General features: G+C 50.4%; 10 protein-coding genes across 10 annotated transcripts; 4 read left to right on the top strand and 6 right to left on the bottom strand.

The window, feature by feature from the left end:
- Positions 1 to 301: 301 nt before the first annotated feature.
- N7517_006792 (uncharacterized protein) lies at positions 302 to 1,284 on the bottom strand (the record flags this gene model as incomplete). Its single annotated transcript, XM_056724522.1, has 2 exons — positions 302 to 634; positions 739 to 1,284. The coding sequence occupies 2 exons, from the start codon at positions 1,282 to 1,284 to the stop codon at positions 302 to 304; spliced, it is 879 nt and encodes a 292-aa protein (XP_056580772.1).
- A 792-nt stretch (positions 1,285 to 2,076) lies between these two features.
- N7517_006791 (uncharacterized protein) lies at positions 2,077 to 4,113 on the bottom strand (the record flags this gene model as incomplete). Its single annotated transcript, XM_056724521.1, has 9 exons — positions 2,077 to 2,213; positions 2,270 to 2,423; positions 2,480 to 2,946; positions 3,039 to 3,090; positions 3,156 to 3,299; positions 3,358 to 3,451; positions 3,506 to 3,513; positions 3,614 to 3,666; positions 3,747 to 4,113. 9 exons carry the CDS (start codon positions 4,111 to 4,113, stop codon positions 2,077 to 2,079), a joined length of 1,476 nt encoding a protein of 491 aa, XP_056580771.1.
- A 1,691-nt stretch (positions 4,114 to 5,804) lies between these two features.
- Positions 5,805 to 8,435, bottom strand: N7517_006790 (SLM1 family PH domain-containing protein; the record flags this gene model as incomplete). Its single annotated transcript, XM_056724520.1, has 4 exons — positions 5,805 to 6,918; positions 6,974 to 7,311; positions 7,366 to 7,853; positions 7,910 to 8,435. The coding sequence occupies 4 exons, from the start codon at positions 8,433 to 8,435 to the stop codon at positions 5,805 to 5,807; spliced, it is 2,466 nt and encodes an 821-aa protein (XP_056580770.1).
- Positions 8,436 to 11,218: 2,783 nt separating this feature from the next.
- On the bottom strand, positions 11,219 to 12,029 carry N7517_006789 (Tim17/Tim22/Tim23/Pmp24 family protein; the record flags this gene model as incomplete). Its single annotated transcript, XM_056724519.1, has 4 exons — positions 11,815 to 12,029; positions 11,637 to 11,756; positions 11,377 to 11,571; positions 11,219 to 11,313 (listed from the first exon to the last, which is right to left on the bottom strand). Exons 1-4 carry the CDS (start codon positions 11,996 to 11,998, stop codon positions 11,219 to 11,221), a joined length of 594 nt encoding a protein of 197 aa, XP_056580769.1. The 5' UTR covers positions 11,999 to 12,029.
- A 523-nt stretch (positions 12,030 to 12,552) lies between these two features.
- N7517_006788 (ubiquitin-specific protease UBP2) lies at positions 12,553 to 16,960 on the top strand (the record flags this gene model as incomplete). The annotated part of the gene is made up of 9 exons (XM_056724518.1): positions 12,553 to 13,341; positions 13,430 to 13,637; positions 13,691 to 14,188; positions 14,247 to 14,335; positions 14,395 to 14,932; positions 14,992 to 15,643; positions 15,696 to 16,116; positions 16,180 to 16,369; positions 16,425 to 16,960. 9 exons carry the CDS (start codon positions 12,553 to 12,555, stop codon positions 16,958 to 16,960), a joined length of 3,921 nt encoding a protein of 1,306 aa, XP_056580768.1.
- Positions 16,961 to 17,725: 765 nt separating this feature from the next.
- Positions 17,726 to 19,416, top strand: N7517_006787 (3-oxoacid CoA-transferase; the record flags this gene model as incomplete). Its single annotated transcript, XM_056724517.1, has 3 exons — positions 17,726 to 17,788; positions 17,868 to 19,047; positions 19,103 to 19,416. The coding sequence occupies 3 exons, from the start codon at positions 17,726 to 17,728 to the stop codon at positions 19,414 to 19,416; spliced, it is 1,557 nt and encodes a 518-aa protein (XP_056580767.1).
- Positions 19,417 to 19,744: 328 nt separating this feature from the next.
- On the bottom strand, positions 19,745 to 20,198 carry N7517_006786 (ubiquinol-cytochrome c reductase complex assembly factor 2; the record flags this gene model as incomplete). Its single annotated transcript, XM_056724516.1, has 2 exons — positions 19,745 to 20,089; positions 20,184 to 20,198. The coding sequence occupies 2 exons, from the start codon at positions 20,196 to 20,198 to the stop codon at positions 19,745 to 19,747; spliced, it is 360 nt and encodes a 119-aa protein (XP_056580766.1).
- Positions 20,199 to 20,471: 273 nt separating this feature from the next.
- Positions 20,472 to 21,704, top strand: N7517_006785 (metal homeostatis BSD2 family protein; the record flags this gene model as incomplete). Its single annotated transcript, XM_056724515.1, has 3 exons — positions 20,472 to 20,495; positions 20,580 to 21,065; positions 21,126 to 21,704. The coding sequence occupies 3 exons, from the start codon at positions 20,472 to 20,474 to the stop codon at positions 21,702 to 21,704; spliced, it is 1,089 nt and encodes a 362-aa protein (XP_056580765.1).
- Positions 21,705 to 21,952: 248 nt separating this feature from the next.
- On the bottom strand, positions 21,953 to 22,867 carry N7517_006784 (DUF3632 domain-containing protein; the record flags this gene model as incomplete). Its single annotated transcript, XM_056724514.1, has 1 exon — positions 21,953 to 22,867. The coding sequence occupies one exon, from the start codon at positions 22,865 to 22,867 to the stop codon at positions 21,953 to 21,955; it is 915 nt and encodes a 304-aa protein (XP_056580764.1).
- Positions 22,868 to 23,336: 469 nt separating this feature from the next.
- Positions 23,337 to 25,673, top strand: N7517_006783 (uncharacterized protein; the record flags this gene model as incomplete). The annotated part of the gene is made up of 2 exons (XM_056724513.1): positions 23,337 to 23,487; positions 23,614 to 25,673. The coding sequence occupies 2 exons, from the start codon at positions 23,337 to 23,339 to the stop codon at positions 25,671 to 25,673; spliced, it is 2,211 nt and encodes a 736-aa protein (XP_056580763.1).
- Positions 25,674 to 26,554: the final 881 nt, after the last annotated feature.

Below are 26,554 nucleotides of genomic sequence, written 5' to 3'. Positions count from 1 at the left end.
TGGCATCAAGCGCGGCTGTTCGGGTGAACAGGTTGGGACATGATAGGTTATGTCTCTAGGTATTTTGCATGAGCAATCTGGAAGTTCCAATGAATATTGAGGATACCAGCGAGGACTAGATCCTAGAATAGCAACATATAGTATTTTCGCTGACAAGAATGGAGTAGTTTACAATAATAGAATAGTCAGAATAAAAGAACAAATCTATCTCCCACCAAGCAAGGCCTGCTTCAATTAGCTTCCCTCCACGACCTCAATTGCGGGCTGATCATCTATACCAAGAGGTTCATTCAAAATCCCCTCAAATCTTCAACCCCCAGCTTCGCCCCAGTCCAATAGCAGTATTCCACCCAAATCCAGCACACTGTCCAATGCCAGTAAGCTTATCAGCAAGCGCCTTCCGATCCTCAAACCGGCGCTCCACGAACGCCGCCGTATCCACAAGATCCGGCGTCGGGTCACGGGTCATAACAACCTCAGCACTGGCATAGATAGCCGAGACCGCGAGACGGCGTGTGTACCAAGCCGCATCGACAGCGTCATCACCAGAAAGAGTAAGAATATCCGAAGCGAGGGCATGCAGTTCCGTAAGAGAGATGGGGATATTAGCAAGAAGCGACATTTGCGCAAGAGCCTAGCGGAAATTAGCGGAAATCCTCAACATGATCATCTTCTCCTTCTGTCTCTATCTCCTTTAAAAAAAAACGGCAGAAAAGAAAGTTAGAAAGGAAAACTCACATCCTGCCAAGCATCCTTAACCTCCGCATTCATCCTCAACCTCTCCAAAATCAATCCCCTCACCCTCTCCTCAACAGAAAGCTCATGAACATCCTTCCCCTTCTCCGCCGCAATGCGCCGGAATAACGCACCCTCCTCGACCTTCCCGCGTAGCAAACCCCGTCGACTAGCAAGCCAGAAGAGGATGAGGTCGAATTCACCGCGCGGGAGTAGCTGCACCGAGACATCGAGGAAGCCGGCGTCGCGTGCGCCGAGGGTCAGTGCTGTTGCGGAGAAGCCGTGTGCGGGGACGTGGGTTAGTGCCGCGGTTAGGATTGCTGTTTGGGAGTTTGTGTAGGAGTGGTCTGGGAGCCTGGCATGGAGGGCTGAGTGGTAGGTTCGGTGGGGGAGGGGTGTTCGGGGTTGATTTCGGGGTGTTGGTTGTGTTGTACGGGTGATGGATGTAGATTGGAGGATTCTTGTGCTAATTGATCGGGTTTGGCGGATAGATTGGGTTAGGGAGGGGTCGAGGACCCTTTTAGGTAGAGTTCGGGCGAGGTAGGCCATGTTTTGGGTGTGGTTGGGGGGAATTGATGAAGAGAAGAGGTAGATGAAGATGTGATGGTTGGAGATGTGTTGGTCCGTGCGTTGTAGTATAAGATCCGGATGGATCGTGCTTGCTCGAGAATTCGAGAATGGTATCATGCATGACTTACAAATATTTTGATATTGCTATTTATATAGACTAGAAGTGTACACTTAATTTGTATCAAGGTTATAATAAATCTACAATAATGCTCGACTTTGGGGGTTGTGTATATTCTGTATGGGATACAATGGTGCTTTGGAAGTGCAGCAGTAAACATATGTGTGAACGGTACATACACTCCATACCACTCGACTTCAAATGCTGGTATAAAGCTAGAAGTATTTCCACTTCCAGTAGATTTCAATTTCTTCCACAGATGTGAGACAGAAAGAGATCAAATGAGCTGACAAGGAAAAGCAAAGAAATGGAGTGAAAAGAAAAGAACGCATGGGGAAACGAACGGCGATGACGATAGCATGAAGAGGAAAGCCAGACCTCAGACAAACGCCCTATGCTATGGTAGCATCCGAATTTCTGAATGAAAAGAACTACACAGACTACAAAGCAAAGATATGGAAGAAAAAGGCTCTTTCCATTTTGGAAGCAGTTGATCAGCCCAAATGGGCACTCGAAACCCATTTTGCGAGGACAGAAGCCTCGAAAAAACTGAAATGGGAATAAGGGAATCATTGAATCAAGAAATTGCGAAAAAAAAGCCAGACGCCCCCCTGTCAAAGAAAGTGACTAGGTAAAACAAGGACGAAAACGCTTTACATGATCTGGTCCTGGGTCAGACCGGTTGGCTCTTGACCTTCCATCATTTCTTCGGGACCCGGACCAGCGTTCATGTATTTCACGAAGGTGATGCCCAGAGGACGACCACCGTACTGGTAGCCGGAGAACTTGGCTATAGGAAATAATATTAGTATGTGGGTACAACAGCTACCATCCAGTGGAACGTACCAATTGCAGTTTCAGCAGTGTCGGGACTATCAAATTGAACGACACCGGTACCGCGGGAGCGGCCGTTGGGCTCATACTGGATCTCAGCGCGTTCAACCTTTCCGATGGTGGAGAACAAATCGATCAGGTCCTCGTTGCAAGTGGACCAGGGCAACTGGGTTCGAGTTAGCATTCCATATAGTTGCCCATCGCGTATTTCTCAAAACTTACGTTGCGAACATAGATGACAGCGCTCTTCTCGCCGTTGGAAGTGGCATAATCAGTGAAAGGGTTGGGAGGTCCCGAGGGAACAGGAGGAGCACCCTGGTCAAATCCGCCAGGGAAACCACCGTGGCCGCCAGGGGGACCAGGGGGACCGCCGAAGCCACCGCGTCCACCGAAGCCACCGCCGAAGCCACCGCGTCCAGCAAAGCCTCCACGGCCACCCATGGGACCGCCGAAACCGCCACGACCACCAAAGCCACCACCAAAGCCGCCACGACCACCGAAGCCGGGGCCACCACCAGCGAAACGATCTTCACGAACTTCAAGGGGACGACCCTGCCAATCATATCCGTTAAACTGCGCAATGGCGTTGCGCGCATCATCGGGAGACTCAAAAGCAACGATGCCAGAGCCCTTGGGACGTCCGGTAGGGTCGGTGTGCACATCGGCACGAATGACGGCACCCTGCTGGGCTGTAATACGGAATCCGGGTCAATTCACCATAATCACACTAGACAAGAAAAGTAGGAATCCAAGTCCAAGGGGGATATTAGTCTGCACTTACCAGCTGAGCGGAACAGATCCTTCAAGTCTTGCCAGCCAACGTTGAAAGGAAGCTACACCGAACGGTCAACAAAGCCTGCCAGAACTTAGCGTAACGGGGGTAAAAAAGGGGACAAACGTTTGAGACATAAATCTGACGGCCACCACCACCAGCACCACCTGGGGGGCCTCCGAAACCACCACCACCGAAACCACCTCGGGCACCGGGGCCGAAATCACCGCGTGGGGGACCACCAACGAAACGGGGCTCGGATTCACGGTCCTGGACACTGAAGTCAGTTTCATGTAATCGCAACACCATGGATTCTGCAAAGACATACCTCACGAACGTAAACAAGACGACCCATCAGGCTCTGGTTGCTGAGCGTATTCACGGCGTTTTGTGCTTGGTCCCTGGTTGCATATTCCACAATCCTAGTAGACAAGTCAGCAAGAGCGTTCAATCCGAAAGAACAAGAAAGTACTCACCCGCATCCCTACAATATCAGGACAGCCAATGTCCACCCGTCAACCCTACACAAACCACGAAAATCGGGGGAATAGAAGGAACTAGCCCCTCTACATGTAAGCGCCCACCTTCGACATTCCATTAGGAAGAAGCAAAACATCGGCAAAGAGAACTTCTCCAGCTGTAAAACACAAAATCATAACCCCGGTTAGCTTTAGACGTTCCAACAAATTACCATTCCAAATGCGCAACCCTGCTCACCCTGTCTCATAAAATCCTTAAGGTGATGCCACTTGACATCATACGAAAGGTTGCCCACATAGACCCGGCGGTCTTGCTGGGATGAATCGCGAACGGTCTGCATCATATTCTCCTTGGCGACGGTGCGGTCCTCAAATCGAGCGGGGGGGTATCCACTGCGTCCACCGAAAGGAGAGCCTGGGGCAGCTGCTCCGGAAGCACTCAAAGGGGATCGGGAACGGCGTTCGGGACGGCGGTATTCGTCACGCTCACCACGGCTGCGGGAGCGACTGCGAGGGGAGTACGAACGGCGGGTGCGTCGGGGAGGACTGCGAGAAGAACGGCGACGGGGCGAGCGAGACCTCTCACGCTGGATGTGGTCAGACATGAACAAAGTAGATAAGAAAGGCGGTCGCGAAAGCGGTGCAATGTTATGATTTTGATGAAATGAAGATGGGAAGGAGCAAAAGAGGTGTTCAGAGGGCAGTCGCTACCGTGGAATGGCGCAACTCCGAGGGGGGTCGGGGTCCCTCGGTCAGGTGACCACCAGCTCTGAGGGGGGTTTGTCTCAGATGCAATGAGGACCTCCGGGGTGGTAGCTTGGAGCCACTAGCACATATTGTTTGCGCACACATCGCCTTTATTTTTTGGAATCAAACAATGCGATGGGCAAGTGCTTCCCGTTCAAGCTCACGGATGCTCCAGATCTGGAAGATATCTGATCGAACAGACATGGTTTCCAACCACCCCCCGCACTGACCACACTCTTGGGATCACTGATATAGAACTGAGAGCCATGCGCAACCTTGGGAATGGGCTATAGAATCGGCGGGAAATGGGAATATATAAAGAAAACGGGTTTCTCGGTAAACTTACTTGGTATGGTCGATAGACGTCGGCTGTGCGGATGAACTGTCAGCGGAGAATCTCAATAAACCAAAAGATAGGAAGAAATAGAGAAAAGAGAGGAAGCGGGGGAAGATGAAAGGATCAGGCGTCAAGGTTCAACCTTTGGGGGGAGACAAGAGACGGTGATTGGGCGGCCTGAAATGGCCGGGGACCTGGATGTACCAGATGAGAGTAACAAACGAGTAATACAAAGATACGAAAAAGAAAAGTGTAAGAGGACACGAAGAACATACCCATGATTCCGAGCTCGAGGGAGCGTGGAGGTAAGAAGTTGAATGTGGTACAAAGAAGAGAGAGAGGAGGGAGGGAGGAAGATGAGAATATAAGAGACAGAAGAGAAGTTTTGATTCCGAGATCCTATAAAGACTGGGGAAATATCAGCTTGGAGAGAAGAAAATACAGAATTCTGATATGTACTTGAACACCTCGGGCAAAACCCGTCACCGCCCGGCATATAGTTAAGATCTATTGTTTAGCTATAATGATACTCTATAGGAAATAGATTTATACAATGTAAATATGTATACCCTCTTTCAATATATTCAAAGACAACCTAATGATCTATTTACCGTATACTACACCTACATATGCTATGTAGCCCTATCCTCCAACCTGAGAAGACCATAAGCCTTATCGCTCTTATCATGCATCTCAACAGCTCCTGCGCACCAACATACCATCTGCACTCATGACTGGCTGCACAGCGTATTTCCGTTACTAAATTGCCACGGCCTGTATCATGTATCGGAAGACTACATCAAACAATTCAACTGGATCATGTTCATTTGCATCTTTTAAAAAAAGAAATCCAGAGTTTAATAATAAAAAAAACCTCGAACAAAAAGTCCCACTGGGAAACGAAAGAAATGGGTGCTGAGTGCCCAGCACTGGGAATCAAGAATAAATCCATGAAACAAGAAACAAAGAAATCCATTGCGCCACACCCTGCCGGTAAAACGAACGCCGACGCAGCATAACTTTTATGCTGTGGGAGAAACGGGACCTGTGTGGAAAACAGTCCCAACGAGAGGATCAAAACGCCTTCAAACGGACGAGGACGAATTGTATAAGGGGCAAGGAGAGGTACATGTACAGACAAAAGAGAATATCGAAGAATATAAGAAAAATGAAAAGACAAATATGGAGACGAAGATAGAGAGGGTAAGAGACCTATGCTGCCACATTGGTAGGAGGATAACGACCAGGGATCTTCATGTCCAGGGCAGAAAGACTGTCTGTATGGGCAATGTGGGGACGCAGCAAGTCAGATGGAATCTTGGCTGCACCGTTCGACTCGGGACCTTGATCCATGTAACCGTTCTCAAGGTCAAGGGTGTGGATCTTAGGGAGCTCTTGCTCATCTACCGAGGTAGGATTGGTATTGTTTGTATACTCAGTCGCATTGGTATTGGTAGGCGCCGTAGAGACACTCTCCCGACGATCAATCTGGGCAGGAGCCGAGTGATCGCGACGATCAGAAATACCAACACCGGAAATGGCAGCAAGGGAAGCCTGGTCTCCATCAGACCGGATCTCGCGGTCATCCGGGGTCGAGTTTTCCAGCTGCTGGCTCTGCCTCTGCTTGGCCACTATCACGGACGGTCCGATCCAGTCGCCGTAGTAGCTATCGTGTTGGGTAACTTTGGGGCGAGATCTTTCATTGGTCTCCTCGGTCCGGTAGTTTTGGTAAGAGTTGTCTGCTTCGCGGTTACCTACTGGTCGCAAGCTGTCGTCAAGTGCACTGGAACCATCGGGGTAAGACCCAGCAGCTCCTAGCATATCTCTGCCGGCGGAGCTGTCCCCGCTGGAAGGTGACAAGGCCGCCTGGTTGCTTCGGTCAATTTGGACGTCGCTGGGAAATGCACCTCCAGCTTGGCGAGAGGATGTGGGTCGGTCTTGAGACATGACCGCAGAGCCCGCGGCGTATGGAGTGCGATCGGCTTCATCGTCCTCCATTACCTCGTTCACCGACCTGCCACTCACGCTACGGACGTGCTGCCGGACGAAGGCGTTTCGTGCTTCCCCTGTCTTGCTGCTCAAGCCCTCGATATCTTCATACCAGGACATCATGGTCTCATGAGATTCGGCGCGGAAGACCCACGAGTGGCCTCGGTGCATTGCGCCAGTCTGTCGGCCCTTCAGCATAAACTTGTGGGAGCTTGAATCTTCCTGTGAGTGGGAACCAAGTTTCTGCTCTGGCAGATAAAGCGACATGACGGGCGTCTGCCATGCCACACGATCCGCCGACTTGAACTCGTGGAGATGTGTCGGTGACAAAACATACCTAGAATTTATTAGACAATGGCTTCAAACCGCACGAGAAAAAAAAAATTACTCACCAGCCAGGAGTATAACTCTTGAGATACTTGCTCTTGCGCTCCAACATCCCAGCCCTGACTTCGGCAGCTGCCGGATGATCCTTGCCAGGGTAGGTGATATTCTCCACATTCCGGAGAGGAATCCGAGGATCAACGAGCTCTTCCGTCTCGGAGACAAACTGGTTCCACTCGAAATCTTGGGGCATGGAGATCGGACCTGCCTGGAGCTTCTCAACAGTGTCAAGAGCTTCATTGGCTTCGCGTCGGAGGATACTAGCATAGGCATTGTATGCTTTCTGGATCTCGCTCACGACAATCCCTTCCAGTTCACGACCAGAGTTCTCTAGGTTCAAGAATGCCTACAAAAGCAAGATTAGACAAGCCACCAGTATAGGGGAAAGGTCATCACAAACCCGATGCAAGTAGTTCTCCTCCTCGATCTGTTTCTCGACCTGCTTCTCCACGTTTAGACGCAGGATGAACGGATCGCCTTTGCCTGATGTCGCAGAGGCATCGGTATCGACAAGTCCAAGAGCCTCGTGCAGGTTGCGTACAGACTTGCGTGTGCCGTCGATCTCCTTCTCGACAGTATTCTTGAAATCACCCGAAAGACTCTTGATCTCCTTGGTCTTCTTCTGGAGATCGCTGCGGAGACCAGTCAATTGGCTGATCACCTCGGTCTCCACCTCAATAGCTTTATTGGCCTCGGTGTAACCCTGTCGGTGGAAGTTCTGGAGAATCTCCGTTGCATCGGCTAGACCACCCGACGTAAGCAAGCCCGGTGGAAGATGCTGGTTATTAACGACACTCGAGGCGGACATGAACAGCTTCGCTCTAGCTTCGTATGATTTCTGTACCTCCTTAAAAAAGAGGATCAAGTCCTTCAGGAGTTTGCGCCAAGCTAAATCCTAGTTAGCAAAATCTCCATGACGCACACAATGACGGAGTATAGCCCACCTCCAAACCGGTTTGCTAGCACTTCGGTCGGGTTACTGTTGGTAGGGATCGGCACCGTGAAAGCACTATTGATATCGTCGGCACCATCTGTGTGATACTTTTCGCGATCACCCAAGCTCAGACTCCTCACACTGCCGGCACGCATGCTTCTCCGGCTCCCATTGCGGCGCAGGCTTCCCTTCTTGCTCAGCGAGGCCTTCTTTCGCAAAGTGCTCGAACGGGACGGGGTCGGGGAACGCGCGTGCGACATGGTGGAGACAGACCGCTGCATTCCAGCAGGGCCGTCAAACACCGAGCTGCGGTGACTGACGGTATCAAAGTCCTCCTTGAACCGACCTTGATAGGGAACCTGCGACGACTCGAGGGCGCCCGAGCTGTAGTGATATGCGGATGTGCCGGCGAAGGAATTCGGTCGCGATAGGGTAGAGCGCGGGCCGTATCCGCGACTCAAAGCCCCCGGATCGTTGGGGTGCGGGATCATGTATGCATCCTGCGAGGGCGTCTGTGGCCGCGCGGCCATCGCCATTGTCGGAAACGTGGAAGTTTATGGTTTATGGTTTGAGATCGAAATTCAATCTGAAAGAGAAAAGAGAAAAAGAGAAGAAAAGGTAGAAATCAAGGATAATCACCTTAAAGTGGCGTCTTGGTTACCTGGCGAACGGATGAAATTGTATGCGGGGGAGGTACAGATTTGCCCCACTCAAATGAAAAAAAAGGAGAAAGAAGATTGGGCTCCGATATAAGGCAGAGCAGGGGGAATTAAAGGAAGTTTTTCTGATGACGTCTACGAGATGGTGAGAAACTGGGCTCGGGACCTCCGGGAGAATTACCTAGGTAAGAGGGGGAAAAAAAAAGGAGATTAGACTTCTTATTTTCTCTATATCCTTTGGTTGACGTACTGGATCGGAATTTAAAGCCGAAGTATTCAATTTCTGGTATATATCAGCATATACTTACGGACTCCTATAAATGTAACTCGATATATGGTTGCCTGTTGAGGAAGTGGCTGAGGGGACTGCGCCCCTGAGAACAAAACTATTGAAATAAGATTATTAACATCCACTCGATCTGTGGCTAGACGAAAATAAAAGGGGAGTGTAATATTAACCCCCCTGATCTATAGTGATGAACAGTGCATGACGTCGGGATCTGGGGAGAAGGGGCAGATCAAAGGCACTCGAACTTTGTCCCTTATACTTCTCGGCTCATTCGGAATACTACCTTTATCTGGTTCTTTGCTCATACATACCATATTTTTATCTTGGCTTTCGTACATTGACTGCCGATCTGGCAAATTTCAGTCTCCAAAGGTGCCGAGGGAAGCCCCACGTGATGAATAGTGGGTCTATAGTATATCAGTTATCATGTGCGTGAAGCCACCAAATATCCCAGGTGTAGATATCTCTGACAAGAATTATGAAGAACAACCATAGTTGAAGCCACACAGGTTTGCAAGTTAGGAAGGTCTGAGTTATGCCAGTCCACCCAGCGGCATGAAGATCAAAACACAGTGAATCCCCCTCGTATGCCACGTATAAAGGATTTGGCAAGGCCCATATAGTGAACCAAGCTGAGAATATCTTATTGCAAGAAATCTGGCGAGCTTGGATAAATCATTTTCTTTGAGCATAGTGTCAATTATAGGAAAAGCCGGATTCAACCAAGGTCTGACAAGATTGCATTCGATATCCGAGTTGAAGAAGGTGCTATAAAGAAGTGATCGTATGCCCTAAATGTTAGAACTTAATGTTATATAGTAACGAAGCAATTATTTGTATTCGTCGAAGAGAGCGCATATCGATGCTGCACACTGAGTTGGGTGAGACTCTAAAGCATGAGTGTATAAAGGAAGAGAGACCGATCTGCCGCCCATATGAGGAATATAAAGCGCCGCAACAAGAGAAGCTGAGCATTGATTGTACAAGTTATGACGCACGCAGAATCGAGAAACATTGTCTAGGGCAACTGCCGAAGAAGGTGGCTTTACTTTAGCAATCGAAGATGTCTTCGTAATCGAGAACATGGATCTGTCGCAGGTCGACACAGACCGTGGTATCGTGACCATAATGAGAGCCTATGTTCCAAACGCTATCGGAACATAATATGGCGCTCCAACAAACAGCTTCAGCTTCATCGACGTCGTTACCTATGTCGATTTCGATCCGAAAGAAGATGACTTCCCGGGAATTCAACTTTCGTTGAGGTTTGAGTAGCTAGTAATAGCTGTTTGGGTATGACCCTAGGCCCCAGAGCACAATTCCCAAGTCCTCCAGATTGACTGTCCATTGATTAGAAGGCGACCCTTCTCTCCATGTGACGTCTGCTCGCAGGCAAAAGACGCGTTCGAGGGTAAAGTTCCCTGCCCGAGAAAATATGGTGTTTGTCCAAGAATGTTTTTCAATTCGAGGCTTTTAGAAAGTATGGAGATTTTTGTTTAGCGCGATCGAGATAATATGACCATTGTCTCAAGCTGTTGCGGAGAAGGCGGTCGAATCTGTCGTCACTTGGGCGAATTACATCGCCCATAGTCACAGGTGGAGGTTGAATGCCCGTACAGATTGAGGGGTGCAAAGGGGAGAAAGTCTGTTGCAAAAGTGAAAAAGAATGTGGGCAGGCAATAGAGGTAAGAATCTGTAATCATGTGAGGCATTTGTGCAAAATTAACGGCCAAAACTCACCAGCTTAGGCATATAAGATGTTTGACCCATTTTGTTCATATTAGATCTGATGCAAGATTGATTGTTCTGAAGGACAATGAATCAACAAATACAATTACACGTACTTCGAACACGTAGAATAACTACATATGTTTGAAGATGACCTTGATATACCGATTAACCTATCTTAAAAGCCAGAGTTCATCGTGATTTCATACTATAGTACACATATTTCCCTTCTAGCCTGAGAAGCATATTGGAGTCTTTCGCTCGTTTGATATACATGCGCTGTCATTGGCTCCCGGGTGGTCGGGGATCTCCCCTCGTTTCGGAGTATTGTTAGACACCAGAGTGGTATATGGCTGGTTCACGATGAAGCGATGTTTAGTTTCAAGCGATTGATTTTTACAGATCTTACAGTCTACATTTGATTGAGTGCCCTGGACTACCTACATGTGGGTATGCACTCCCTAGTATACCTAGGACCGCACAATCCTAATGTTGATCCAAACTTGAAATGTGTATTGTTTTGAATTTCCTGGAGACTAAAGAGAACCAAATCGAATGGGCGTGTCCAGGCGATAGGCAGCGTGATATGGGGGGATAATTTACACAAAGCAACGGGAAAAGGCGGATTGAGAAGAATGCGGGCTTATGATGCAGGGACTGGGGATGTGGGAACCTCAATGCCGTAAGTCGCCTTGAGACGCTCTCGGCGTCTTTCTTCGTAGCCAGGGCCGTAGATACCTAGTGAAATCAAGAGAATTAGTACCGGTAGACAATATCGCTACCCAGACAAGAAGCACATACCACGTCCTTCACCCAATTCCGAGATGGTCTGCTCTCCGGGGGTCTGGAATGCCTTGCGCAACGCCGTCCGGCGGTCGAACTCGTCCACTGATGTGTCCTTCTGGTATCCGAACAGGGAGCCACCAGTGTACTCGAAGGCGGTCATGGCGGTCGACAAAGCGATACCATATCCGAGCACAGCGGGGAGTGTGCGGACTGAGGTAAACCCGATTATTAGCTCCAAATACACAACCATATACTCAATTGAATTCATAACTAACCTCGGAGACCGAGAATGGCACCTGAGAAGAAGCCACCCAGAGCGACGTTGTAGTGGTCATCCTTCTCGCGCAGGTTGGCGGAAGCGCTCTTGATGAACTCATAGGTACCACCCATGGCCGCTTTAACAAGTCCAGTTTAGCAATTGATCCATCAAGTTAGGTGTAAAGAAGCCCATACCAAAGGTAGTAATGATACCACCGCCACGGACGAAGACGCCCAGAGTTCCGACGTTCTGCTTGGTGAGCGTGTTCTGGACAGCCGCGGCGAAAAGACCGACGCTTCCGGTCAGCGCGGTGGCCTTCATGGCTGCCGAAATGGCATCCTTGGGGTGGTAGCTGTGCTCTTCGTCGTGGTGCGCCATGATGTGTGTGTGATAGCAGGGATGGACTGCTTGCGGTATGAGATGTGGTTGGCGATAGGATTTTGGAGTCAGCTTTCTGCCCGGCCTGACCGCCACCGCCCGCCATTCCAAGAAGCTCTAGATGATCATGTTGATGCTTCTTTCACATCGAACCCTTTGTTTCATTTGCTTTAATCGAGAATCCTCTTAGACACTCCTTGCTGTTTGCTAAGAGGGGATCTTGATCTTAAAACTGTCCATTCTGTGGAGGTGATAGTTCCAAAGCTTGCCGCTGCTTGCTGCCAAGTGCAGTGGGCTCCCCGCTGTCTCTCCGCATACAGTGGCGATTTCATCATTTGACAACATTGTCATCACAGCTGAGCTGCTATATTGCGCGCTTTTGTGAGCCTCGATGAGAATCAAGCCTTTAGGAGAACCAACTCTCCCATAGCATCAAGACGAAGATCGAAACTGTGTGAGGCCTCCAGGCCCAAACACCGTATTTCATGGCGTCTGCACAGAAGGCCGGTAAGGCAATAACCTAGATCAGCAAATTCAGGATATAATTTGAGCAAATGCTTACACCGTTTTTTATCAATCATATAGGAAAGACCGCGCCACGCCTCATTCATGATGTCCAGCTGTATGATCCAGAACACGACCCAGACACAGGCCGTAATCTCCTCTCAGAAACTCCGCCCATTTACCCACAAGGCTACCATGGCCCACCTGGATTCATATCACCGGAAGCATGTCGACACCAGTATGTCTTGAAAGAAGACCAATCCTTCATGTCAGAGCCAGAGCACCGGAGACGGCCAGGCACATCATCCAAGGTCTCAGCCATATGCACAACGTGCCGTTATCATCTTCAAATGGTGGTTAACTATACCGCCCACACGAGCACATTTGGTCAGAACCAGGGGAAGCACATCCATCATTTGGTCTACAAATCAGGACGACAGAAGAATGGCCTTGCGTTGCCCGAAGAGACTCCCAAAGGGCAGCTTGCAGAGACATACCATTACCAATGTTCCTACACCTCATGTTCGGCTATGGTATCTTTGCGGATTCTTTCACCGATTTTGAGCCCGGAATTCATGCACTTGATGACCGATAAAGACTTGTTGCGAAAACGAGCCGAAGAGGCCACTGCAGCGTATCCTGAGTCCATGGAAGGCATGGGTGATCCGCAACCGGTCAATGTATTGGATAATCTGCGCCTGTACATTACCAACGCCCTACGAAATCCACAGCGCAGCAAGCCCATCTCCTCCGTCAATAAGAGGTTCATGCACTCTTTCGGCGTGGAAGGTGCTGCTTGTAAAGAATTACTTGAATTTCTAGAGTTCATGTACAATAAGGTTCGTAATAATGATATTGCTTTCCCAAATCGTCTACAAATCTTGTTTTGTCTCCCGGGCTTGTTGTGTCGCTGACGAATCGACTCAGGATACTGGGGCATGGCACCCGCCTAAACCGACAGCTGACGCCGAGAAACCTTACCATGACACAATGCGTCTCTTCCTCGACGACGTGATGCATGAATTGTTAATCCTGGTATATCTCCGACCTGCTTCAGAAAGGATAGGGTCTCAGATTCCTGGCCTTCCTCGCTCCGCCATCCCCGTTCTTTTCTCTGCTCTAGAAGCGCAAGACTGTTCGTACACTGCGACCCTTGGCTCTAGGAATACAAACTGATTTCAGCCCCAGATCCGACAGCTTTGCGTTACAAAGAATTTGAGATGGCCCATGCCCCGTTTGTGCACCCTATCCTTGAATTGATAAAAACTGGATCTAACAGCTACTTCTTTAGTTTCTATGAGGACCTGGGGGTGATGGAGGATATGTCCTCATTTGCTGTCATCGAAGCATACAATCGACAGATCTTGGCCGACCCTGATAGAACCCCGGTATACTTGTCTGCTCTAAAGGCTATCGGCTTTCTGCGTGGTGGTGAAGACCAGGCAACCATCGACATAGCTGTTCAGGCAGCTTATGAACAAGGAAAGTATGCTGTTGAGGACATTATCAGCGCGTACCAGTACTTTAATCTTCACTTCGATGATCCAAACCTCACTGAGGATAGCATCATTGGCAAATTCTATGCCTTTCTCAGCTCTACAACCCAAGATACCGAAGCGCGTCAGCAATTGTGGCGGATTGGCGACTCCAGGGGAAGTGGGCGCATCAAAGCGGCGTCAGAAGACCGTGTGTTGATCCAGACATGTTGTCTCCAAACTCGAATGTATGCTAATTTTGACAACAGGTGTTTCCACTGTCGAACAAGCAAATGTCTTCTTGGGGGTCGAGGATAACACCCCGGATGATTTTGTCATGACCATGTATACTGCAAAGGTTTGTTTCCCGAGTGCTTCATTGGTGGTTAGACGCGAGCTAACATTGTTATCGATTAGGTCAATGACAATCCACTTACCCAAGAACTGGCAAAACGCGCTGTGGCACTCATTGCCGAGTCCCGCAAATCGGTCGCGTTGCAGCATTTCATCGATACGGGAGAGATGATTGCTGGTGAAATGGACATTGGTGATGCCTATCGTCTACTCCAAATCCCTGATCGAACTGCCGACGATGGGGCAATCATAGCCGCATACACAATCTGCATCGATGAAAACCCAGGGGATGCCGAAAGATACAACCAGGCTCTGACAATCATTGCCAAACAACTGGACAGCTCTACGTTAAGGAATATGGCAGGTATCTCCAACGAGCCTGATAGAAGCATGCACGATTGGCCAGTCGGACTACAAAACATCGGCAATACATGCTATCTCAACAGCCTGTTGCAGTTCTATTTCTCTGTTCGTCCTTTCCGTGAGTTGGTCCTGGATTTCGAACGCTTCCAGATGGATCTTAATGACGAGGAAACCCTCGCAAAGAAACAAGTGGGCTCCCGGAAGGTGACGAAGAAAGAGGTCGAGCGATCTCAGCGATGTAAGTTACTTTGTCGGTGCCGATGGCCATATCTCTCGAACTGACCCTTTCCTTTGCAGTCCTCAATGAGCTCCGGACTTTGTTCCGTAGCATGATCACTTCATCCCAAATTTCGGTTACTCCCGGCCAAGAACTTGCTCGGTTGACCCTGATTAGCCCAAGCAATGAGGCGGCAATACGTCGTCGGTCCACGATCACTGCTACTAGGTCCGAGATTCTTGGTGACATCAACGGTGCTCCTGTTCTGGGGCCCCTCGGGCCTCCACAGTCCCTTCTCGGGGGTCGGATGGAGCCGGTTTCATCTTCTGGCCAAGCTGATCCCGTACCTATTCAAAACTCGACCGGCAGCGATCATGGCAGCGATGCAACATTGGTCTCGGATGATAGCATGAACGATGCACCTGGACTCTTTGTTGAGGACAAGGAGAACAATCCCCCGGACATGGATCAGCTATCCGACCAAGCAGAGGCAGGATCTGATCAGGAGATGAATATCGACCCAGACGGCAGTGTATCGGCTAACCTGCCACCGCCCGTCCCTCCTCGCAACCCCCCGCAAGTTGATCGGGAAAAGCAATTGAGGGAGGAGGTAGAGATTGGTGCCCAGCAGGATGTGACAGAAGTCATCAACAATGTTCTGTTCCAGAGCCAGTGCGCCATCAAGCCTCGGGGCATTGGCAGTGACGGTGAACAGCTTGACCAGATCAAAGAGTAAGTTATGAACAATCGGCCGCTAAAAGTACCTGTGTTAACCTTTCATCAGCTTATTCTACGGCCAAACCCGGTCTTACATTTCCACCGAGAAAGGCACACGTTCGAAGGATGAACGGTGGTGTGACATCAAGGTTGATGTTGCTCATGGATCTCGAAACATCTACGAAGCCATCGATGGGGCATTTGATATCCAAAAGATTAGTGTGGACAACTCTGTGGCCGAACAATTTGCTTCCATCAGCCAGCTTCCGCCTGTTCTTCAGATCCAGGTGCAACGGGTTCAGTTTGATCCTGTGAAGAAATGCTCGTTCAAATCTACAAACCACCTCAAATTGCTTGAAACTATCTACATGGATCGATACATGGACACCAAGAACCCGGATGTTGTGGATCGACGAAATCAATGTTGGGAGTGGAAGGCATCTCTGAAAATGCTTGAGGCTCGCCGAGAAGAGCTTCTCAGGAGAAAGGTATCGAGTATTCTCTGTCCATGTGCCCCAGATCTATATAACTAATCTTTTTCTTCTCTACAGGACGGTGCTGGCGTCGACATGGCAACACTGTTCCGTAGAGTCAAAACTGCACTGCAAGATGTGGATTCCATTGAAAACGACATTGAGACCGAAGCCGGAGTCGGATCTGATCCCATGAATGCTGTGGCTAGTACAGAATTATTAGACGAACTTGAGAGCCTTGCCCATAAGGCAGAGAACGACCTGCAAGGTAGGAGCTCTGGCATTACGACTTCGCTTGAAACAGGTATACTGACTCCTTATAGCTATCGACCAAGAAATCAAGGATACGCAGACCATGATTTCTAGCCAATTCGCCGATTTCCATAACCTCCCATATCAACTGTACGCCGTTTTCGTGCATCATGGGTCGGTATCATTCGGCCATTACTACATCTACATTTTCGACTTCGACAAGAAGATATGGCGTAAATACAATGACGAGTACGTCACCGAGGTCCAGAACGTGGATGAGATCTTCAAGAACGACTCGACCAGCAACCCCCCGACCCCGTATTTCCTCGTTTATGTCAACGATAGCATGAAAGACCGTCTGGCAAACCCGGTTTGCCGTGAGGTATCCGACAACATGACCGACCTTCCTGGTCTTGAACTGGCCACCACCATGGAGGGTATTCAGCCCACCAGCCCTGGGACGGACGTGAATATGGAACCTCCAAGTTATGAGGAAGCTTTGGCCATCAATGGAACTCCAGGTACGGGAAACACAGAATATACCGACGCGGAGACCACAACATGGCCCCGTCCTCGTCCTGCGACTGACTCGGAGCAATATTGGTAGATTCCAATGCCACGCCTGTCGATGCGGCAGCTGTCAACCCCCTAAAACGCAAGAGTGTTGACGCTGAAGTGAAACCAATCCGTCCGACTTAATTTCTTACTTTATGGCACCCACCTGGACAGCATGATAACATGATTGCATGATTTCTCGATTCTCTTATGTCTGCACGTGGATATTACTGCATTGCGAGGTGCGAAATATTTTTGTTATCCAGCATGTACATAGCTGAAGATACCATTGAGTACTTGTAGAGTAAGATAACAATTCATCTCTTCTCTATGACATCGTTACTTTACCCCGGATGAACATATCAGATGATCTCAGCTATAGGAAGATGACTCAGCACTGCCGATTCCCCACTTGGGTAAGCCGCGGGATCGGATACGGATCGGCTGTGGATTTCGGCAGCGGCAAGAAGAGATGTCACAACTGTCTAGGGGGATTCTGAAGGTAATAGTTAGCAAAAAAAGAGTATGAATAAATGGAGAATTTGATACTATTTGGTCTGGAGTCGTTTCTAATAGTCAATCGGTTAAGTGTAACGAAATCAGGGCAGTTCATAGTAAGTGGAAATAGCCGGGAATCCACATTTCCGGGGAAAACGAATATCACTCGGGAATGATTCCGCTCTCACTGCCGCTCGGGAATATAAGAAGTGGCTATTGCCGCTGCCACAGGGCGTTTGTTCGATCTTTTTATAACTTGCTGTGTACTCGGGACATTTTGGCACTGTTCTTTTTGAATCTCAATTAGAAGTCATCAGCTATGCCTTCTCAAGTGGCAACATGTCTGCGCTTCGCGCGTCAGTTCTCAGCCAACCCTGTTCAGGTAAGTGATTTGCCAATGGCTCATATCGCTCATATCGCTTTTTGGGTCGCGGAGACTGACATGTCTTACCACGTATCAGCACCAACGTTTTATGGCCCGCGCATTCTCCAGCAGTGTCCGCCGAAATGAGATCAACAAGGTGTACCCCTCCGCTGAGGAAGCAGTCCGGGACATGAAGTCCAACTCGACTCTGCTCGCTGGTGGATTCGGGCTATCTGGTGTACCTGACTCCCTGATTAACGCCGTCCTGTCGAACCCCTCTATCACTGGCCTGACCGTGGCCAGTAACAACGCCGGTGTGGACGGAGCCGGTCTCGGTCTGCTCCTCAAGTCCAAGCAGATCAAGAAGATGATTGCTTCCTACGTCGGCGAGAACAAGACCTTCGAGCGCATGTACCTAACTGGTGAGATCGAGTTGGAACTCACTCCTCAGGGAACTCTCGCTGAGCGGTGCCGTTCCGGTGGTGCGGGTATCCCCGCGTTCTACACCCCCGCCGCCTTCGGTACCGTGGTGCAGACCGGTGCGGTGCCTCTGCGACACAATGCCGACGGCACAGTTGCATTGTTCAGCCAGCCGCGCGACACCAAGGTGTTTGACGGCAAGAGCTACGTCATGGAGGAGTCTATCAAGGGTGACTACGCCTTCGTCAAGGCCTGGAAGGCCGACAAGCTTGGTAACTGCCAGTTCCGCTACGCGGCCGCCAACTTCAACGGCGCTATGGGCCGTAACGCCAAGATGACCATTGTTGAGGCTGAGCACATCGTCGAGCCGGGCGAGATCGATCCCGCTGCTGTCCACCTGCCCGGTATCTACGTCAAGCGTGTCATCCAGAGCACCGCCCCTAAGCAGATCGAGAAATTCACCTTCGCCAAGGAGGAGGGCGCTGACACCTCTGCTCTCGGCAAGGGTGAGACCGCCAACAAGCGCGAGCGTATCGTCCGCCGTGCCGCTAAGGAGTTCAAGAACGGCATGTACGCCAACCTCGGTATTGGTATGCCCATGCTTGCTCCCAGCTTCGTCGACCCCTCCGTCGAGGTGACCCTGCAGTCTGAGAACGGTATTCTCGGTCTCGGCCCTTACCCCAAGAAGGGCGAGGAGGACGCTGATCTCATCAACGCTGGCAAGGAGACTGTCACTCTCAAGCCCGGTGCCAGCTGCTTCGGCAGTGACGAGTCCTTTGGCATGATCCGCTCCGGCCGTATTGACCTGACCATCCTGGGTGCCATGCAGGTCAGCGCCAAGGGTGACTTGGCCAACTGTACGTTTTTGCACGCTTCCTCTGTTTGATGCACATAACTAACATTCTCTCGCAGGGATGCTCCCCGGTAAGATTAAGGGCTTCGGCGGTGCCATGGACTTGGTCTCCAACCCCTCAGCCACCAAGGTCGTCGTGACCATGGAACACACCGACAAGAAGGGCAACGCCAAGATTGTCAAGAACTGCGAGTTCCCTCTGACCGGTCCTGCCTGCGTCAGCCGTATCATCACCGACCTCTGCGTCTTCGACGTTGACTTCTCCCACGGCCTGACTCTTATTGAGATCGCCGACGGTGTCACCGTCGAGGAGGTCAAGGCTAAGACCGACGCCCCCTTCAAGGTCGCCGATGACCTGAAGCCCATGCTGTAAATTTGCATGCAGACTGTATATTTCTTCAAGCGTTTTGTATATAGCAATTAGGAGTTAGATTGTTTAAAATTTCATTCCCATGGGTATATCCTGTATATGCATCAAGAAGAACATTGTTCTGAATCAATTTCGTACGGTAGAAAATATAGTAGGTATACAATAAACAAAAAAAGAAAAAAGAAAAAGGTATTGGTACATGTCATGCAACCCATCAAATAAAACCCCCATAATGCTCAGCCAAACCCAACGAAACAATGATGAATCAAATTTTTCCCAAGTTTTTCAACGTCAAAAATAAAAGTCTATACATATAGCAAGAACAGAAGCATCACGTCAAACGGATGATACCGGCCATCCTCTTCTTTAAGCGGCCAAACCAATCGCGGTCCGGCGCCTCCGCAAACTCACGTACGACATTGTCATAATGGTCTGGGTTACTGGCCGGCCGGCGCAGCTTTTCCGGCATGGGATATTTGCGCGCGTAGCGGTTGTTTAGCAGCGATTCAAGTGCATTCACAGAGGACTCGGAGATTGCTGGGCTGGACTTGTCTGCCGGCTGGAGACGGGATTCAATGTATGATTGGACGGAGACCGAGGCCGGGCGGACTGCATCTGAGGGCCAGTGCTTGAGAAGGTGCGTGAGGCGGGTTTGGAGGGAGCGCGGGTTAAGGGCCTAAATAGTTTGTAAGGATATTGTTTGGGATTGAGCGTCGGGGCTTGTCGATGGTGTTGCTTGGGATCATTGCAATGCTGGGTTAGACACTTACAGGTGCTTTAGCCATGGTGGGCAAGAAATATCACAAGATAATTGTGGTATAGGGGAAGGATATCTTCAACGGAGATCTTTTGAAAGAGGCAAAGACGGGAACAGTCTATTTTGGCCTGGCGCATCAGGCATCCACAGCCACATCCATTCCTGTTGCCTTCTCATCAACCCCGACATTTTCCCATCCCCTTGTACTCTTGTTAATATCATTTTTGCATTTCAACCTAAGTCGTTTCTGTCTCATTTTACTTTCTGATTCTAATCAGGGTCGCTTCCCGCTCAGCTCGCCATGAGCTCGCAGCGCTATTCACGGGTACGCAATCCCCTCCGCTGATCCCCTATCAGAACAACCCCCGGATGGGACCCCACGGCAAAATACTGACCTTGATTTGTCTAGGTAAACGCCCAAGATGAAGAGGAAGGGCCACATTCCTATCCGCTGAACACGCGACCTGAACATAACAACTCTTCACCTTCTTCTTTCCGTTCCGGATCCCGCTCGTCGTCACCATCATCGAGGCGGCTATTACACCACGATCCGCAACATAACGATGATGACCAGACACTGGCCGATGCCTTCGGCGACGAAGACGAGTCCGACGATGATAATGAGCCAGATGACAGGCAGCGCTTGATGCGAGCTGACCCCGACTTCCGGGCTCCCCCGGATAACGGCCATACCACCGCGGCGTCCTCATCGGAGTCGATGGGCGCTGCACAGGACCCGACTCAATCAGCGCTTCTCAGGCGGCCCACAATGTTACCAACTTTTACGACACCGTCTTCTGGAGGGAGTCGGCAGATCGCCTCATCGAACGATGGAGTGTTTGCCAATCTTGCCGCCAAGCCAGAACGGGGTGAGAAGAACGAGGATCTTCCTCCTGTAAGTCGATAATTGGTATTTTCTGATATTGAAATATTTGTATACTGATATGTTATCTAGTCATACGAAGAAGCCGCCGCAGATGCGACTCCCCCATACTGGGAGACCACGATTGTGGCTCCTGGTATCTCGTCCGACGAGGTCTATGTCGATGGACTGCCTGTTGGATCTGTTTTCTCATTTGTCTGGAACGCCATGATCTCAATGTCATTCCAGCTTGTTGGCTTCTTGCTGACCTATCTCCTTCACACCACCCATGCCGCAAAGAATGGCAGCCGAGCGGGTCTCGGTCTTACTCTTGTTCAATACGGCTTCTACATGAAAGGCGGCAGCGATAGTTCGGGCTCCGAGGGCGGAGGCACAGAATATGTACCTCCACCTGACCCCAACAGCCACAACTTCGACCCGAACACGGTTGGTGAAAGCGCGGGCAGTGGAGGGAACGGCGCCATATCTGGGATCAGCACCAGTGAATGGATTTCATATATTCTAATGATTGTTGGTTGGTTCATTCTGATCCGTGCGGTCAGTGACTTCCTGCGGGCACGACGTCATGAACAGCTTGTGTTGCAGAGTCCGGATCGCGGTCTGGGTGTACCAGTCATTGCAGAAGGTGAACGGTCCGAGACTGTTGTCTAATATCGGTATACATGGGTTTTTTTGGACGTGGAAATGGACATGGAAATGTCAGGCGTTGCAGCATGGAGTTTCTTTTGTATCGACACCCCCCAGGAGTACTGCCTCCGGATTGCATTCATTCAATTCTTTTTTCTTCCTTCTTTATCAGACCATTCTACTTTTATTTCCGACCGTATAGCTATTCTGAAGATACCAAATATATGAACAATGAACAATAGCAGTTGGAATATTTACTGTAGCTCAATAGCCTAGGTCGAGTCTTCCAAAATGCCGCTAACCACTTCAGCAGCTTCTGTAACCACAACCCTAGTTTCCTCGTCCAAGATTCCCTCTGTGCTTAAAGCCCGCAGCCTCTCCTCCCACAATCGCCAACGCTCTCGCGTCAACCCATCCTCTCTCGGCCACAGTTCCGTCTGATAATCTAACGCCGCCGCCCAGTGCCACCGCAGCTCATCATAGTCCGTCTCCCATAGTGACCGGCCTCCATCCCGCATCCAGACCGCTGCTACCCGGACATCCAACGCCCACACCTGCTCCGACGACACCCTATGCGCTTTTGGTTGGCGGGGCTGGGGTCCCTCGCACTCTAGCACGTCACGGCACGCATAGAAAACCCATATAGGATGCACCTCACCTTTACCTTTAGTCGCTTTCAGCAGCGCAGCCGAGAAGACACAGAAGCGGAGAAAGTACTCATCGCCGCTATTACTTGACGCACTAACAGTGGAGTTATCTCCCGCACCCGAACGCACACCGTCCCAGTCGCGCCAGGCCTCGAGAATATCGTGCACGTCGTGCCACTGCGCGCCGAACAGCGGCAGTGTCTGCCAGTGTAGCTTTCCGTCGGCCCCGGTGTAGCTGCCTAGGCTGGACCTTGCGCGTAGGTTAAGCTGCGCTGGAGGCTGCGCGTGGAGGGTGTCGATGATGGCGAGGAGAGAGTCGTGTGACGTTGGAGAGGCGACAACAGCCGTAAAAAAGGCGTCCCAGAGCTCCCAGAGCGCGTGGGCGGGGTCGGACGACGTAGTCACAGAGTTGACAAGTTGGGCAGCTGTTTCGGCTGGCGTTGGCACTGATGAAAGGTTGCTAGTTGTTAGAAAGGCTTGGATTGGCTTGGAGAAGGGATTTGGGCGGTTGGTGCCCGGGACATCTAAAATAGTCGTCATTTTGAAGGTGTAAGTTGGTTGGAATGGTGGAAACGGTGCTGATCATTGGTGCATTTTGTCTCAGTGATGTCTGTTGGTGTTTGGCGACCATTTCTGGCCCCAACAGAGGTAATATCTGGCGTCAATTCCATTGATGTCAAATTCTATATAGGTAGTTGTACTCCGTACTCCGTTCCAACCGTAACGAGACCCGAGGTGCCCGCATACGCGTACTGCGCCACGATAGGCAGCATTCTATACCCTTGTTCCATACCCTTGCTTTCCTTTGTTTTTCGCCTGTGCAACTTCACTGAAGAATATAAGAAAAGCAGAAAACAGAAATAGATCAGGTCCCCTCTGCTTTTCCGGCGGAATGACCAACTCCGCCTACTGCCGAGAGACCCATTGTTTATTTGCCAACTCAACCTAAGCTCTGTCTTCAATATTGAACTTGCGTTTCTTGTCGGGGTGGATCGCGGCCTTGTCCGCAATGTCTACCGTCCCTCAGGGCCCCATCGAGGCACGATCACTGTCGTCGGTCACCGCTATCGCATCAAATCCCCCCGCCTACCCACGAAATCCAACTCACGAGAAGCATGAACCGCTGTCTCTGTACATTGTGCGTGTACCAGGAAGCAAAGGTATGATTCAATTCCATTGTCTCGACACTCTGACCTCTCTATTTTGATCTTGAATGTCCCATGGTAGCGCCTTATCGTGTTTAAACCAAATGAAGATAAACCATAACTGACTGTTTATATGTACAGACATTTTTCTCTCCCCTCTCAAACCACCCACCAAATCCAGTGTCTCTGCTGAGGCGATCAACGCCTCTCTTTACTATCTCCATGTCGCGACTCCCGACGATGATACCCTGCTCCAGGAAGTGGAGGAAGAGCGTGAAGAGGAGGCCCAATTGCGGAAGGAGCGCCTCGAGAAAGCGGATGCCGGCGACCCAGCACAACGCGAGTTCGCGCGGCTGAATAATGTGCGTCGGAAACCAGTTGGTGGAGGAGACGTGAATTCCGCGCCTTTGCCGGCACCATCTCAACAGGATGCCACTGCTCCTCCGGTCTTACCACCTCAACAGGATGCCACTGCTCCTCCGGTCTTACCACCTCAACAGGATGCTACTGCTCCTCCGGTCTTGCCATCACGCCCAATCCCAATGCTGCAGGATGACACTGCTCCTCCGGCCTTACCACCACGTCCAGTCCCTATGCCGCAGGTTACTGCGGAGAATGTCTCTTTCTCTGGGATTCCAGTCACCAACATACAGCCTCTTTTGAGCAATAATATGCCCGGAGAGATCTCGGTAGAATCGGGTGGTAAAAGCGCTACCCCGCGGCGACCTTTACCTCCCTTGCCGCCTGGTGAAGAGTCATGGACCACTGCAGCAGGCGAGGACCCGTCTAAGAGGACATCCCGATGGAGCGCGTTTGCCGAACATTTGCAAAATCGGGGAGAGAACTGGAAGGAAAAGTATGAGGCTAAGTACGAGGCGCTTTCGGCCGGCCGTCACAGCCTTGACTCACCTAGACCGCAATTTCGGCCTCGTTCCTCGCATGATCGTACCGGATCACCATTAGGAAGCCCCGGGCAGTCTCCCAACCGGTATAGAAACGCACATGGAAAACCTCCTGGCAATGCTGGCTTTCATATCACCCTGATCCGGCGTGACCCCACGTCCGGTACACAATGGAATGTGGCAACTATATCAACCCCACGAATGGACCGCAATGCCGTCGATATCGAGATCTCCACGCCGGGATATAATAGATTTGCAGGCTCCAATGAGATGCCTTCATTATCCAGCCTGGCAGCCAATCTCCCCTTGGGAATCGGACGCCTACCCAATTCTGCCATTCCCCAATCATTACCCACCGATAAACCAAAGGAGCAGCCAACTGGCCCACGCAAATTCCACCGCCAGCTCTGCGTATCAAAGCCATATGACGACTCCGTTGCCACAGATTGCAGCAATGGCCATACCCCAGATGGCCCATCCTCATCCTCCAAGCTGAAAAGCGGCTACTACGTCTTCACTTCTCCCTGGAATGGTACATGTACCTTCACAAATAGCGTGAACGGCCGAAGCCTCAAATGCAAACACATGATCCCAACACCTGGTGGCTTCGTCCCTCCCAATGGCGAAGCAGAAGCACCCCCCGCCGTAACCGTCGCCGAGCTCCGCTTCAATACCCCGTTTCAAGCAGCAAACCTCCACTCCCACGCTCACCACGCAGCCCACAAGCCCCATCCAAACCACCTCTCTCCCTTCACCCAAAGCCAAATCCAGTCTTTCCCCCGCCCAAGCGACAATTCAAACGAAAACAATCTCGGCCCCGACGGAGAACCCCTCCGCCCATCCTCCTCCAGCAACAGCTACACATCCGCAAAGCGCAACTCCCTCTCCAACCTCCTAAACCCAAACACCTACGCCCGGCCACGCGCACACACAGGCCCAGGCGCGCCCCCACCTCTCCCAGCCTCACCCCCCGCCGACCCGCGCCAAAGCTTCCACCCCTCAACCCTCCTCCGCAGAACCTCTCTGCGCGCGCAACGCTTCGCGCGCCAGAGCCAGCTACACCCCGCTGCTCAGTCGCGCTCCCACCGCAGTACTAGTAATAGCAGTGGTGGGGATGTGGATTATGATTCCGATGAGGATCGTTTAGATCTTTCGCTTGCGAGGGAGCCCGCTGGTGGTGGGTTAAGGGGGAAGAGTGCGAAACTGGGGAAGTTGGTTATTGAGGATGAGGGCATTAAAATGCTTGATTTGGTTGTTGCGGCTTGTATGGCTGTTTGGTGGAGGGGATATTACTATTGAGATCAAAAGCCCTGGCTTGCTTTATGAGGCTTGTCTGCTGGCTAGAGTCAGTTAGGTTTGCGATTATATCGTACATGAATGCATGAATTCCATTTTGTTTAATTCTATTCCTTTATCTGGTCCTTGATGATATTTCCATGGCTTGTAATATATTGCCCGTGATCGTTTGTACAGCTAAATCACCTAGTGTCATATACTTCTATGCGTTGCATCTATGTATCTTCCAAGCTACAGTATGGTATCCTACATATAGCTTGGCCTTGGTAATTGCTGGTATAGCAAGGCTGACCTCCTCCGTAGTTTTGCTCCTGCTAGACGATTATGATCTTCACGGTATGCATGTAGTTAGCAGCGTACGATGTCATGCAAGTCTTCTACTCAGACAGCCTGTGGGATAGGGTTGTTGTATTTGCACGGGTTCTAGTGTTGGGAGATACATGTATCACGCTAGCTATAAGCACATATATGTTGCAAAAAAACACGCCTTCCAATTTCCCTAAATTCAATGTTATAGATGTCCAAGTAGATAAAATAGTAAACTCGCAGACAACGTCATTCGAAACCCGGCCGTCGGTTTATCACACGTGATTTCCCAAAAGCGTAGGACCAATTAGATGTCGTTAAAAGACCCACATTAGTAAACCGCCCATAAAGGACCTGTAAGGGAAAAAAAATAGGTTGCTTCTCTTTGATTGAGCGTGTCATCCTTAGTGCAGGGGCCATGCTAATCTTCTCTGTATATTTTCAGTTGACCATATGCCCCGAAGGGCGAAATTTCTATTCGTTCAGTTCGTTATAACTTCACTTTCGGGCAGAATCTGACCGCCTACCATTTTTGGGTGGGGAGGCAGGTACGATACCAGACACGTGGCTTGGCACGT

The sequence above is a fragment of the Penicillium concentricum genome, assembly GCF_028827145.1.
Source record: "Penicillium concentricum strain IBT 3081 chromosome Unknown utg000002l_segment0_segment0, whole genome shotgun sequence".
Lineage (NCBI taxonomy): Eukaryota > Fungi > Ascomycota > Eurotiomycetes > Eurotiales > Aspergillaceae > Penicillium > Penicillium concentricum.
The sequence above is the reverse complement of the archived record's forward strand: the minus strand, read 5'-3'. Positions and strand labels throughout refer to the sequence as shown.